At 38.9% G+C, this 16,113-nt stretch overlaps 1 protein-coding gene and 1 long non-coding RNA gene across 3 annotated transcripts in view; one reads left to right on the forward strand and one right to left on the reverse strand.

The window, feature by feature from the left end:
- Positions 1-212: 212 nt before the first annotated feature.
- The window catches only part of PAWR (pro-apoptotic WT1 regulator), a 60,128-nt gene continuing 44,227 nt past the window's right edge, over positions 213-16,113 (reverse strand). Inside the window, exons 4-6 of the mRNA XM_081928749.1 lie at positions 8,700-8,847; positions 6,926-7,030; positions 213-1,596 (exon numbers count right to left, since the gene is read on the reverse strand). Of these exons, the coding sequence (XP_081784875.1) occupies positions 1,510-1,596; positions 6,926-7,030; positions 8,700-8,847 (340 nt within the window). The 3' untranslated portion in view covers positions 213-1,509. The remainder of the gene's footprint in view (positions 1,597-6,925; positions 7,031-8,699; positions 8,848-16,113) is intronic.
- LOC309379526 overlaps positions 5,883-16,113 on the forward strand; it is a 28,827-nt gene continuing 18,596 nt past the window's right edge. Inside the window, exon 1 of one of the 2 annotated variants that reach the window (XR_014172532.1) lies at positions 5,883-6,440. This is a non-coding gene — a long non-coding RNA (uncharacterized lncRNA). The remainder of the gene's footprint in view (positions 6,441-16,113) is intronic. The other variant, XR_014172533.1, reaches the window with a different exon arrangement.

Consider the following 16,113-nt stretch of genomic DNA (forward strand, 5'->3'; position numbering starts at 1 on the left):
GAGCTCTGCTTCACTTCACATCAGAAAAGGCTTTGGGTTTGGGAGGGGCTTTACTCTGGACTATTCTCAAGGCCAGATTGTTCTCAGGACCAACAGCATTTATATTTAAACTAAAAGGGAATGGTGCACTCCCAAGATAAGATCTGGCACCAGTGTTTTATAAGTGGTATTTCATTGTTCGTAACATAAAATATTGATGCAGACAACGGATGTTAGTGTGTAACAGAACATGCAACATACTTTATTTTAACAAATATTAGTGTTATTCCAGATGTTTTTCTATAATACTTTTAGAGGGCCCAAAAATCATGAACTTCCCTTTTGTACTATATTAACAAATTTTATCACAGCTTCAAAAACCATTATGAATCACAGATAATCCTGATAATCCATTTAATACCAATGTTCATAAAACTTACAAAATGATCCACTATCCTTTATTAAATTTTACATGATAGAAATAATTGATGTAAACCATAGCATACCACTCTCATAGAGGTGAGATTCAGCCGTAACAGTTTCAATCCAATAAACCATGGCTTATTGGACTGAGAACAAACGTTGTCCTGCACTCTCCCACATTTCGTTCCCTCATGCACTGTGATGCAATGCTTGGGGGAGGAGAGGTGTCTTAAACCAGTTTCCCACTGAATCTCTGACTGCAAACCAGGATATGGAATGAAGACTCATTGTTCTCAGTTCAATACTATGGTTTAATGGACCATGATCATTGTATCTGAACCAGGCCATAGTGTTTGTTACCTGGAAAGAGTGGATTTCCCCTTGTATAAAAGAATAATTTTTCCTGTGGACACGCAAGCATTGTGATTAACCTATAATACATGACACAGACATTTTCCTAAAGACTACTAGTGTTGATAACGATTGGTGATTGATGATTTATAAAACTTTTTTTCTATACAGGGGATGGGAGATATTATATACCATTGTCAGTATTTCAGATATAGTACAAAATAAAATCACAACATACAGGATTCTTTGTAGAATAAGTAACACAGCTGTAAAATGTTTCACATCAGTACTGTAGTAAGGCACCCACACTTTACAAGTAGCAAAATATATATTTTGAATCTGTGTAAACAAAGTTTACTCCAATTACTTCCACTCATTTAGAGTGGAAAAGAGAAAAAAGTGATGTTTGTATAGACCAAAATTCAATCTTGGCAATCAAATGCTCTTAAAAGCTGGATAATACACATTCAAAATAAAGACATACAGAACAATCAAGAACATGACATTTGAGATGTCTGTGTTTGAATTAATTAACTTGGGAAATGCAAGGGAGTGAGTGTAGAAGTACTCACAAAATCTGAATCTATTTCATTGAAGGAAGAGTATTATGCAAAACATTCATTATACTCCCCTCAATAATAATAAATAGAAAGACAGTTGTTCTGACACATTGCAGCAAAGACATATTGTAGCCTTGATCTTGAAACATTCAATCAGTAGTTTTCATATTTCATTCCTTGTTGAATCTTTCAACTTCTACCTTGTCAGCTGTCCAACAACTTTTAAGAGTGTCTTATTTTCCTGCTTTAATTGCTCGTTTTCATCTTCTATATCATCTAGGTCCTTTGAGAAGGAAACATAGCAAGGTGTACAGTTATTAATTCATCATATCATTTTCTTAATGGTCTGGATTATAGCACATTACTATATAAGAGCAAAATGGCAGACAACAAAAGCTGATTGCTAAACACAAACAAAGCAAGTTTAAGATATATGGGCATTAACAGCTTTTAAATTTACATTGAGTAAAGTAAATATCCCATTACCACATAAATGTATTTTGCTATAAGCATGTACAATGTAATCTGAAATGCAGAAGTAAATCAAAATTTGCAAGATTAGTAAAATGCTTTGTGTTATATACACTGAAAAAAATTGAGCTCTCTTAACTCTGAAAAGAGAATGCCTTAATGGATGGTTGTGCTTGAAATGTGTGACCAATGTTACTTACTGAACTGCTCTTTCGTAATGGAAAAATCTTCACATATTAAAAATGGTTAGCATGCTGCTTCTGTTACTTTTATGCCTGAAATCACGACAAATTTCAAAGCCAAACCAGATGGGACCTCAGTCATTTGATGCCAGTGTCTGTTCCAAATTGGGACTCCCACTGCAGTCCGAATCAGGACCCCCATACCTGCTGTTCACCTTCAGACTACAACCTGACGCAGACACACCAGAGGCCCAAACTGATGCAGGTTTCTAGTAGAGAAAGGGTCAACGCCCTCCTACATCTTGCCCTAGTTAACCCCCCATGTCTGCACAATTGCAAAGCATCTATTTCCCTCCTCACGATGTCCACTTATGCCCAGTATTTTTCTCATTAAAGACTGGGTTTATTACAGATCAAGTAATGTTTGATTAAGGAGTACTTTCTGTGACATGCGATGTCCTAGATTCCCTGCACATGACCAAACACCATGGGTGAGATCCAATGTACTATTAGTGTAAGAAGTTTGAAAGCTGACATGAAGGCAGTGGTGCACAACATCTTTTTTGAGTTTGAGGCACAATTTGAATTTGGCTAAGAGCAAGATTCCTGCTAAGTGGAATGGCACTCTTAATGGTTATCACACCATGGGTGAGAAACGACGAGATTACCACCAGCAGCACTGTGGAATGGTGCATACTCTCTCTTTGAGGTTTTTGCGTCTGGGGTAACTGGACAGCAGCAGCAAATAGTTATGCGTACAATGCTGTTGTGTTACTGAGTCCATACTTCTAGACATGGGATTTTTTTTTCTGTGCCAGAATAGTTATAACTATATTTTAACTACTTTACATTATTACCAGTAGTCCAAACATTCTTTCCAAATTAGCTGCTGGGCCCAAGGATGGAAACTTAAAAATGCTTCTCGGGCATTTTGCCAAGTGCCATATATATGAAACGATGGGAAAACAGATAAAGGGTAAAATTGGGAATCGTTGTGCAAGCCAGGAAGGGTGGGGGATCCTTCAGGCACTGGAGAGGAGATGAAATAAAAGCCTAGAAAAGCTTGTGTTCTTTGCCAGCAATACAAATGAGATTTCTGCATTAAGTGACATCTGCTCCAACTGTTACTTATGCAGTACAGTACCTAATTTTCCAGGAAACACCTTGTCTGAAACCTGCCCCAGGTAAATCCTTGCCCCTATGTTTGCATTTTAGGAATGGCCTGCTAAAATTGTGTTAATGAGAGTTGCTAGAATTGTCATTGTTCAGGGTTCGGCCCCCTCCCAAAGATGACCTTCTGCCATCTGGCAAAGACATATTTATTTATACAGGCCTTTAGGTTATACACTGACAAATAAATATGCTGTAATTGGTTTTAACTGGTTGTTTTTATTGATGTTTTCCCTATCTAAGTTTTACCCTGTATTTTATTGGTTTATTGTATTCTGGCAGCTTTGAATTTTATTTTTTTAAATGTTTTTAACTCTTGAATTGTTCTCGTTTCAATGTTTGTAGTGTTGGGCTTCTTTAAGAGGAAGGGCAGAAGAAAAATCTAATAAGTAATAAGAACAAATATGTAGAAACGTAATCTGAGTGGGTCTGGGGAGGTGGTCGAATCTTACCTCTAATGCACATGCACATAACCACACATGAACATCAAGGTGTCATGGTGTATGAAGGCTATCATTCCACATGCTGGTGAAGATTATTAGGCCATGAGTGTGGCACAAACAAGATTGTGCCACACTCATAGCCTAAATTGAAGTGTTCTTCTCGCCATGCAATTATATGCCACATGGTGGCCCTGCCCATACTGTTGTATACCCTACCCACTCGCAAGCTGTGGGCATGTCTGCAGGGAAGAAGCCTGCCAAATGCACGCTCGCTGTACAATCTGGATTCCAGCTCAGAACAGGTGGTGCCCATTCAACAGGCTTCACCTTTGCAGACATGCCCCAAAATGTGGTGGTGAATTGGCAGGTGCCCCAGAGGCAAGGACAGGAGACACAGCCCTCTCCCCCGATGATGTTAATTTTATGTGTGTGTGTGTGTGTGTGTTATTTTTACCCCACCCACCTGGCTGGCTTCTTTAAAGAACAAATTTAAAACAAGCACCTCAACAAGGCTGTTGAAGAGTGAATGGGCACATCAGATAAAATAGTGGGTTTGGTATGAGAGGGATGTGGGTGGCGCTGTGGGTTAAACCACCGTGACACTTGGGCTTGCCGATTGAGAGGTTGGCAGTTTGAATCCCCACAATGGGGTGAGCTCCTATTGTTCGGTCCCAGCTCCTGCCAACCTAGCAGTTTGAAAGAACGCAGTGCAAGTAGATAAATAGGTATCACTCCGGAGGGAAGGTAAACGGCGTTTCTGTGCGCTGCTCTGGTTTCTCCAGAAAAACTGTCTGCAGAAGCGGACAAACGCTGGCTCCCTCAGCCTGTAAAGTGAGATGAGCACCGCAACCCCAGAGTTGTTCACAACTGGACTTAATTGTCAGGGGTCCCTTTACCTTTACCTTGGTATGAGAATATGGTTGTTATAAGCATGTTCCTGTTTTCTCCTGTAAATTGTTGGAACATATGGAACTGGGCATTCAGCTGGAGAGTTCTTAGAAGTGTTCACATCATTTTTGTAAACTGCTTTGAAGCTTCTTCTTTTTTACACTCAAGTGGTGTATAAAATTTAATAAAATAAAATAACTCTACCCAACACAGCTGCATGTCCCATCAACTGTAGCAGTACCCTAAAAAACATCAGCTGTGCACATTTCTCCCTTCCATCCATACAATGGGCATCTGGATAACTTCCAGTATCTCAAGAGAGGAAAAGGTGGGGAGAAGTGAGATTTAAAGGTTAGTGGCCCAAAAGAAATGAGCAAAAGCTAATTGAAAGCAAGTAAAGAATGACGTGAAATCAAATTTCAAAAACAAAGCAGTCATGTCAGGACAGCACTTTGAGGTCAGCAGCTAACTTCATCTGGGGTCGGGAACATGTGGCCTTCCAGATGTTAGGCTCCAATTCCCATCAGCCCCAGCCAAAATACCCAGTGGTCAAGGATGAAGAGGGATGACGTCCAACTACAATTGGAGGGCCACATGTTTCTCATTCCTGGGTTAAAGCATCCACTATGGTTAATAAAAAAAAAAACCCATTTCAGAAGTCATATGTATTAGGAAGAAAAGGAAAGCAACTAGCTTTTCATTACAATAGACTCAGGTTTGATTTGTCTTGGCTAATTTGTATCAAGAGAACTAGAGCAGGGCTTTTAAGCCATCTTGTCAAATCCTGATGCAGGAAATCCATAATCAAACACATTATATCCAGACAGGTGGCACAGATACAGTGCACAAGAAGCTCACATAAGGACATAATTGTGTGTGTGTATATATAAAATACTTTCTTTCTCACACACATACATACGCTTACTTTGTGGAATGTTTATGCAGCAGAAATAACATTCCAAAAATGACTTAAAGAATGAGCTACTTGGACATGGTCCAACCACAACAACTGTCTGCAACTTAAATACTCAAGGCAAGTCAAAAGGAAGGAGTCAGTCATATATGGGATTTATTTCCTATTTAATTAAGATTCCTTTTGAAAATTACATACCTAATTTAAGAATTAAATGTTTATTGTTCAAGGAAACAAGAGCACCACACACATTCCAGAGTCAAATGACAAAGTGTCCGTCAACTGGTGCTATGGTTCTCAACCAATTAGGAGGGGGTAGCTTATCTTTTTGGCCCAAGGGCTACACTGAGGGTTGGCCACTCCTGCAAGGGCTGCCTGCCAGTGTGCATGTGTACATGTCTTGCATGTGAACACATACACTTAAAAATCCATGGCGTATATACACACACTTAGCAGGAAAGCAGGAACAGCCAGCACACACAAACACACACACACACACACACACACACACACACACACACGACACTGCTGCCCCCATCTCTTTCTACCCCAGAGCTGCCCTGGGGAATAAAAAGATAGTGTTGCTCAGCTCAGTGCTGGCTTCCTTTGGCTCAAACTGGAGACTGCACATACTGGTGCTTTTTTGGAGAGGGGCAACTTTATTGAGAAAAGGAACTTTGGTTTCTGTTGAGAATGTTCTTGACAGATTGCCTCTTTTTACAATATAGTAAGCCTGCAACTTACACACTTTTAAGTTGTGTGCATTAAGCTTTATGCACTTGGCTAAATAAATAAACAAGCAAAATTTAAAAAGGGATGGAAGAGGGGCAGGTGTCAGGAAGAAAGACTTTGGCAATGCCACCCACCACTGAACTCAATGTGTTTTGACACTGTGCAATTTTGCTTTAGGTGCAATCTGCAGAAAGTACCCCCTGGTAAGTTGCAGGCTTACTGTACATCAGCAAGAAGCCCTTCACCTGAAACCAGCAGGAAGGTCACCTGAATGCAGAAGAATAAACCATCAATAGGAACAAGCAGTTTGGGGGTGAAAAGATGCCAGGTAACTCAAAGAGACTCACTGGGAACTGCCTGGTTGTCAAAAATGAGAGCCACATAATGCGGGACACAAAATACACCACCTGAGCTCAGGAGGAAGGACAGGATAAAAATGTAAAAATAAACCAATAACCAGAAAGTGGTATTACTTACAGGAGGAAGTCCCAGACTGGAAGATGTGTGCACTGTCCCCAAAATTCTGGGGAATTTCTCATACAGTGGTACCTTGGTTTCAGAACAGCTTAGTTTAGGAACAACTTGGATTAAGAACACTGCAAACCCAGAAGTAGGTGTTTTGGTTTGTGAACTTTGCCTTGCAAGCAGAACATGTTCTGCTTTCTATTGTGTTCCATTTGTAAATTAAGTCCCCTGCTGCTATGGAAAAGCACGCCTTGGTTTAAGAATGCTTTGGTTTAAGAACGGACTTCCGGAATGGATTAAGTTCGTAAACCAAGGTACGACTGTATTCCACAGCAAACAAGCACTTACCCTGTTTAATAAATCAATTTCCTCCTTCAGTTTCCCAATTAACTCCTCTTTGTCTTGTGTTATCCTCACAAGCCTGATGTTTTCTTGTCTCTCCTTTGCTAGCTCCTTCAAAAAATAAAATAGATAATATTTATTTTAAGAACAATGCAAAGAATAGACATACAAAGTAAATGTAATCAAGATTCAATGGAATTTAGTTCAGCTCTAGACCCAAAATATGCTGCATGTAGTAACACACCAATATAGACATATCACAGGCTTTTCTTCTATTATCCAGAGTGGGCTGATTTAAATCAAGATGATGAAAATAATTAATTTCAATCAAGTTTCTAACTTTCCATTTCATTACTTCCTGCAAAAGCATGCAATTGGTTGCCATAAGCATTAATGCACAGCTGTTCGTAGCCTCATAAGGCCTTTATATTATATATGGAATATAATTAATAACCGCTAGTCACATCTTTTGCACTATGCAATTTACATTTGTTTACAGGAGAAATTGTGAAATAAAGTATTTCTCTTTTATTTGGCTCTTTCTGTGGATACTAATTGAGATAACATATTTTAAAAAATTCAACAATGTATAGCATGCTTTTCAAACAAAAGATGTACACAAATTAATTAGAATTCAATTTTCAAAAATGGTTAAAAAGACAGACATTAAATTACATTTTAAACAGTACAAAATATGAATGAGCCCAAGGGAGGTTAACAATACCCTGTACATGGCCAAATCATAATGGCTTCCAGGTCTCCCCATATGAATCAACATGGACCCTACCTGTTGCAAGCTCCTATGACCATTAACTGAGGCCCTTCTTCATGTGCCCTCTTCACAAGAGGTCCAGAGGGTGGCAACACAAGAACGGACCTTTTCTGTGGTGGTTTCCCACCTGTGGCTGTTACCTCTATAACCAGGTCTCTGGCCTTTAACTATCTGTGGCCGTTTAGGAGTGGGTGAGATGTTTTCAATGTCCCCACCCCCACCCTGGTATTAATGTATCTATGTGGGAGGGTGGGATAGTTTGCTTGTTTGCCTTGACCAAGATAAAAAGCAACTAACAAATTTAATAAATAACAAAAACAACAAAAATAATGTGCCTATGCAATTTCATTAAGAGTCTATATAGTCATAATTTGCACAACAATAAATACATGTCTCGTGTCATATTTATGCCTCTTCTAAAAAATATAATAATCCCCCCCTCCGATTCATTGTTTTAAGCAGAAAATTATGCAGTGTGTGTGTGTTTGAGACAAAGGATCATAGTCAATATTTTGAAATTTTAAAAATCCATTTTAATTTTTTGGAAAAAGGGTCATTTGATTTTTATCCATTTTGTTTTCAAAAATACTTTATTGGGAAAGAATATACATATTCTTTAAAATCTGAGACAAATAGTTCACTAAGCTCAACAATACTGGTGTCAGATGCACTAAGTATCATGTGAACTGGCCAGTTTTATTCATACATAATATATGCCTTTATAATAATCAGGTTTGATTCTTGCAATGTATGATACATAAAGGTGCCTGGAAAAACTGTTTAGAAAATCCAACTGGCCCAGATTCAAAGTGCTGATTTTGAAGGAAATTATCTGCTTCAATATGAACCTACACAATTGTTAAGATCTTAGCTGGACGTCAATATCTAGGTGTTTCTACTTTCTGAAGTAGCTTCTATTCGGTGGCAACCGCGGCAAGGTCTTTGCAGTGTTGGTGACTTGCTTTACAGAGCTCCCTGCCCACACCCAGTGACTGATTACACATTTACCTTTTCGAGATCTTCAACCTTCTTTTCCAAAGAATTATTTGGTAAAATGTTTCCAGAAGAATTTGCATCCCTGCTATATCTGTTATATCCTGTTCTGTCTGCTGTTCGTGAATATCTACTAGAAACATCATCTGGTGTGTTTGTTGTGCTGTGAAAAAAACAACAACTTGTAAACATATTTGGTCCATGACCACAATAATGTTTCTTCAGTAGTGTTGACAACAAATTATAAAACATAAATTTTTATTTCTGTAGTGAGCTTGTTATTGCTGTGAACCACATATAAAACTGCACATGTATCAGAAATCATGCCTTACAGCTTTAATCCTATACGTGAACTACTCAGAAATACAACTGAATTTCATGGGGCTACTTCTCCGGTATGTGTGAACAAAACTGCAGTCTTGCTCTGCTTATTTGTTAAGGCTATCCTTCTTTGCCAGTGAAGTAATTCACAGAAGCTAACTGCAAGAGAAGTTCCTGGCAGAGCGCACACAAACAATCTCATGAGGAATGAAAAATGGTAATACTCTTTCTGAAACAGTCGCAAGTATAGATAATGAAGAGATTCCAAATAAAAAAGCAGAAATGTAGAAGATGCCTTAGACCAAGTCAGACTGTTTGTCCATCAAGTTCAGAAACTGTCTGCTCTTTTAAGCAACTTTCCAGGGTCTCAGGCAGAGGCTTTCTCACCCATTACCTGCCACTGGATTCTTTTTAACTAGACATATCAGAAATTGAACCTTCCACATGGAAAACATGTCCTATTGTGCTGAACTTTGGTACCTCTTATCAAGGTCTGAGGGTTCTCCTGGCCTTCCCAAATGGATTTGGGGAGGGCATGTGGGGTGAATCCCATTGTGCTAGGGGGACTTGTTTTTAGCACAGTTTAGTTAAATCCAGCCATAAAAATAAACCTTATAAGATTATAATATTGTTTCACTCATTCTTTTGTCTAACATTTATCAATAAAATAGTCCTGTTTAAAATAGAACTGTATAATGGGAGATCAACTTTCACAGTTTACTCCTACTTACTCTTAGTTATGCCATTGTACCAAAATCCCGTAAACTCCACACAACGTAGGCTTCTCTTGCTCACTAAAATGAGTAGAAATGTCCTTCTGTTTTTGCAGACATTTTCTACCACACTTTGAAACTTGCCTACCTAAGATTCACCTCTCATGACATTCACCAGACACAGGCTACTTGCAAGTGTCTCCAAATGGCAGCTACACTGTATGGCAAGACCCTAATGTGCAACAGCCCACTGAGCAGATGCATGCTCATGACATGGTTCATAATCACTAATTGCATTTTAAATTGAACATAAGAGCAACAAATTACAGAGCAATTTTTTTGGTACTACATGAGTGTACAATTTGTTCCTATCGCTTCCCTCTTTTACTGTTGCCAGGTCTTAGCTTATTAGCCAAAAATGGAAATGGGTGAAGCACAGAAAACTGTGTTTCTGCCAGTACCTATCATTTCATTGAGTTTGTGTAGACTGACACAAAGCACCTTTCAGAGCAATGACCTAGCAGCTCTCATTAATGTCACTGTGCAGAAGCCTCTCTCTCTCTCATTCAAACTCACACATGGGCAGACAAACTTAGGGGTTGGACAGAACAAATGTTTCGCTGCATTTAGCTATAAATACAAACATTTTACAAAGTATGGCTGACCTACAAAGGAGGACCCACTTTATTCCTGTGTTCCTTTGCTTTTAATTGCTTTTAATCTCTGAACTTTAAATTGTTTTACCCTTGCACAGAACCTACTGGTGAAGGGCAGGTAATAAAAGAAAGAAAAAGAAAAAGAAGACAGATTTTTAAATATAAAAAGTAGGCCTATTTTATATTCTCAAACGGATCATTGGAAAAGGAAGAATCACATAAGTAGTGCAATCAATTGCTGCAAAACTGATTTGGGCAATGAGCTTATTGGATCAGTAATCAGGGGTTTTTTTTTGGGGGGGGGAGTATAAAAGCCATGAAATATATTTAATTTATGCCACATCTGTAGTACACCTTGGTCTCTTAAAGCTCAAGTAGGGAATGTTGTTCTCTAAGATATGTTCTCCCCTGTCTTGTTCAGCTATGACTTCTTTCATCCTTGGCCATTAACTAAACTGGCTAGAGGTGATAGAAGCTGTAGTCAAAAAACATCTGAGGACATATGCTTGAAGATTGCTGGCCTAAGATGATGTTTCCCTTACTCCTGATAGCTGGAGTGTATTATATTTTCTGAAGCACTGGATCCATGATTTCTACTATTTCACTATTACTGAAATTGGATGGTCCATTTTTACTCAGACTTCTTAGAAAAAGTGTGTGTGTGTCTACATGCATGTATTATATGTTTCTATTGGGGGCAGGGGTAAAACACTACCTAGGAAAGAAGAAACCAGTTTATATTTTGATTAGTTGGGCTGTTATTAAAGCTTAGGGGGCATCTGTAAGGGAAGAAAGGCTGACCATCAAGAGTTTATATCACTGACCAGGATGAACAGTAGATCATTAGAGTGGCTTAACTGGGAGCTACAGACCAACATTGGTGTCTGCCATTTTCTGTCCTACAGTAGGAAATGCTTGCATTCCTAAAACTCAACAGGATCAGAACTAGGCTACATAAGTTTCAGTATTCCCAAATTGTAGTCAGTGCAAATTAATCTGAATAAACATTCACTAAAGCTGGAGCTGTGTGTGCATGTCATGTTCCTCAGGTTCTTAAATTCAGATTTGTCGTTTCAGGAAGCACATTTCCACCAGCTATTTTGAAGGTGGATGTCCGCTAGGCTACAGATGACCATTCCTGCCTCCCTCTACCCACCATCACTGGATAGCAAACCACCAGGTAGTTGGTGCACCACTGAACAACATGTCCAGTTAAAAGATTAATGCTGGACTTCCCAGGACTTTTTAACAAGATCTGGTAGACCGCACAATTAATCAGAGTGGGGGAACCCAGTGGGGGAACACACACCATGTGTTTTTTGCAGGTGGGGTGGGGAGTCTTACATGACCTTCATGTATGTGAGTAGGGTGCTTGATATTTTTTATCTGAAATCACATGTGTGTATTAAACAGAAAACTATTTTACACTGAAAGGAAATCTAGGGACAATTAGTTAACTTGGCACAATAAACTTGGTTCCATGGATGTAACAATCCAGGGAGTGCAGTATAAAAGATTCTTTCAAGCCATGATGACACAATTGTAAGGAATTTTGTTGTTTAATTCTATTACCATATTTGGCACTGCTTGATCTAGCGTGACTTAAAAAAAAATCTATCTAAAAACAGGATGTGCATGTTGCAACACAAACATAATGTTTGTAATTTTAACCCCTAAAACTTGTGTCATTCATACTGTGGAAAAGAATCCAAGAACTGTTATACAGTTTGTACTTCACACAGCCAAAGTATTCAAACACACAGTGTATCTTGCTCTTTCCCCTTGTATACCCTCCAACATTCCTCAGAAAATTGGGATATTCTATTCACCATTAGTACATTGTCCCTAGAATGGGTGGTAAGTAGATTAAAGTGAGAGGGGAAGAGTATTTTAAAGGGATCTTTCCATTTTTTATTGTTTAAGGAAAGAATCATTGCCTATGTGTGCAACACACACACAAACAGCAAATCACAAAGGTAAACTCTGGCTGACTCTCCCTATAAAATTTCTTTATTTGGTCAAGAAAAAGCAAACATGTTCAACTTTCACACACACAAAATGGACAAGGCAAAGCTCAAGAGGTCCTGACATTAGATAAGAACCTGACAGCATTTCAACCAGAAAGGAAAAGTGCAACACTTTGTGCTTCAGCTAATTATTGAAAGGAACACTTCAGTTGTATGTACGCTACTGCTAGCCTAGTAGGACAGTTAGGAGTATACAGACAAAATAAACAGTAAATTCAATACAAACTTGCAAAGCTGAAAACTAGGACTGGTAACTTAATACTACTACTACTACGAATCAGTATCTGTGCATTCTCAAGACACAGGCTAGATCTTCCCCAATAACATGGATAGGCTTGCTACCTGCATCAAGACCAAGGACCCTGCATTTATTAAGGGGTATGAGGCAACCAATGGCCACTGGCTGGCCATTGACATTCTTCCTGTTGCTAATAATAGAAAGACCACTGTCTTATGAGATATTATGGGATTCCTATTGCTTTTTATTGAAAGCAAGGACAAGACTGGATCTGCTGTTAGTGACTGATCTATGATTTGAAAGATAATGGTAAAAACCTTTATACAAAAGCTATATAAAACTTCAAGTGTTGGAAATGTAGGTAATATGTAGTCAATAGAACAATCCAGAGAACCCTTAAATCATTTAAGGAACTTTTAAAATATATATTTCCAATTTCAGATTAGAACATAAACAAGGGTAATCCATTTATTAGCTATAAATTTACCAACTTATTAGTATCAGGCTGGGGTTCATCTGCACTAGTGGCCTGGTTAGATACCTGCATATAGATAAGCTTTTTGTAGGAGCATTCCATGAGTTGAGTTTCAGTCATGGGATCTCAGAATTCAAGCCATCATGTCTATGAGAAAGGATTCACTAGAGGAAAAGCTAGCATGCTATGGGCTGGCAGCCGGGAAGCAGGCTGCAGGTTCAATGCGATCAGCCAGGGCTTCTTGCAGGAGGTCTGTAGCAGTTTAATTTGTATTGAGAGACAAGCTGTTCAGACTATGGTACCAGGCCAGAGTATAGGTCTGCATGGAATTTTATTGGCAGGTCAGATAACCTGATCCTACTGAGTAAAAGGCTGCAATACACTCAGCAGGACATCAATGCAGGACAAGTGAAGTCAGCAGTTCTTTTTTACCTGCAATCTGTCCTGGACATACAGGAATGAAAGTGTATTGCAGACAAAATTCCAGTTTTAGTCACTGGGAGGCAGAAAGGACACTTAAGGTTTTGGCTAACCATATTTAGCTAATATTTTAGTTTTGGAAAAACTGGTTTAGTTTTTCTGTCCACACACTTGTTTGTGGACTCAAATAATGATTTTTCTGGTGGATTTTTTTCTGTTTGGAATTGGCATCATTAAAATTCAAGGCTATATAGTTATTTAAATAAGAATGCAATTACTGCATTTATTCCTAGAAAAAAGTTAACAAGCAGAGAAAGAACATGCATACCAAGAAATTCTAATCTGCTTTATTGTAAATTGAACCAGCCAATCCTGTCTGATCCATGGTAAATCCTTCAGTTATTTTAAACCCTGATAGGTAATTTCTCCTTTTGGCCTTTCCTATGAAGTTGCTCCTTTGGCCTTTCCTATGTACATATGCTCAAATAGCTCTATTTTCACATACAGCCAAGATCTCAGGGATGAGATATAATGATGGTATACTTTATGAAGGGCATTCATTGCCTGCCACTTTGACTGTGGAAATTGGTCAGTTGCCTTGAGATAAAGGCATTCGAACTTATGTCATCTACCACCTCTCAATTCACCGTAATTCTTGACCAAGAGGAATTCCAAGAACTGCAGGAGACCTAGGAGTGGGCAATTACCAGCAACCAGGGTGCAAGTTCAGACTGTTTTCCCCCACCCCCTCTTGATCTAAGTGTGTAGTATTACACAGCAGTTTGGCACACAGGGGGAAAGTCTTTGGATTGTTCAAAGCTACACAGTCAAACCTCAGCATCTGAATTAAAAAGCTTTACTGAGACCTGGTATGGAGATATAAGGGATTGTGGGGAAGCAGATTGGTAGCATAAAGAAGCAGTTTGCTCTCTGTGTAAGCTAAGCTAAACAATCTTAAAGTGGAGTCTCATAAGTGAGGAGTAAGAATCACCCCTCACATTGGGTAATTACAAATTTTCACAAGGATTTATTCCACTCCCCAAAGAGGAAGGCTAAGGGTGCTGATGTGGGAAGCAAATCCTCCAATCAGGTCTGGACATATGGGTATCCAGCCAGAGTTTTGACACTCGGGATATGACTGTCCAACACATACATGCAGAGAAAAGGTTTGACTGGTACCTTACATTCAACCAGGAAGATGAAAGTGAAAGATGAGAACTGGGAGAGATTTCTAATCAGCTCCTGGGAGACAGAACCATCTAGGAGGAACCTATATACATGGAGGGTGCTTGGTGACAGGTAAACTGCTATGTGGTGGGGAAACTAGGCCATTGTGCACGTACTATGATTTTTAAAAATGTTATTAATAGTAGTAGTAATACAGGGTGATTCATAATGAAGCATACAGTTTCCATTTACTATCACCCTGTATTATGAACATACTTTTAGCAAACATACTTTTTGTAAACCACTTTACCAATCAAGTGGTGTATAAATTTAAATAAATAAATAAATAAATAATAAAATAAAAAGAGAAACAAATGAACATTCTTTTATACTGATGATATATGACCACTCTAAAAATTAATGCTAAAGCCAAAGTACAATGAAGATGTACTTTAACTAGGGGGAAGCAATATATTATGAATACTATCTGCATTTATGTAAGGGTTAACCCGCAAAACAGACTGTGACACAGAAAATTATGTTTTTCTTTTCTTTTACAGACACAGCATTTTATTCAGTGCTTTTCTCTGCACTGGTTTTCACTTTTTAAAAAAGCACCAGAATGCGGGGAGGGGAGGGGTACAGAGATACTGGGAGTTGTGTTTAATCACTTCTACCCTGGATCCCTTCTACCCTGGATCCGTTAACAAAACTAAATTGCCCCCTGAGGCTTTTCTGATGTGGGTGGGGATCTGAGGACGACTTTAGACCAAGAATAGGACTGATTGAGAAGTGAGTTAAAAAATATGCCCTCCCCCAGCACTTCAATATAATTCCCACATTCCCTGTGGCTGCTGTTAAGTGAAAACAACACCAGAATAAGATGGATGGCCCACACAATATGTAGTTTGGTCCTTAAGCTCTCTGAAAGAGAAAATGAAGTGTTACATAGCCACAACATCAGCAACTTTCTGTAACAAATGTAACTGACAAGATGTACGAAGATCCACGCTGCAGAAGTCTGTTGCTACGATAGATAAAACCAACTTCTCTGGCAACTGATGAAAAGCCCGCTATCTGTCAAGTCATTTAAAAATGCAGATCGCGAAACAACTGTAACAATAAATGCTGGCTGTTACATTCTCTTTTTAAGCCTAGCTGACACCTCTAGCAGATTTCTTGAGGCACATTTTAGGCTTTGGGGGAGATAAGGTTCACAACATAGACCCATACACATTTTCATACTGTTCAACCATCCCAAACTGAGCAGGATATCCCCAAAATACACAAGCCACCCTGTCTTCTGACTGGATCCGGAATGTCCCATTTTTTGTTCTGGAGCTCTGCTGTGAGTCAGCTGCCTCGCGCCAGACCAAAAGATGCTTGGTTTCTCCTTACATAGCTCCCAGAAG

The sequence above is a fragment of the Podarcis melisellensis genome (genome assembly GCF_964234715.1).
Source record: "Podarcis melisellensis genome assembly, chromosome: 10".
Lineage (NCBI taxonomy): Eukaryota > Metazoa > Chordata > Lepidosauria > Squamata > Lacertidae > Podarcis > Podarcis melisellensis.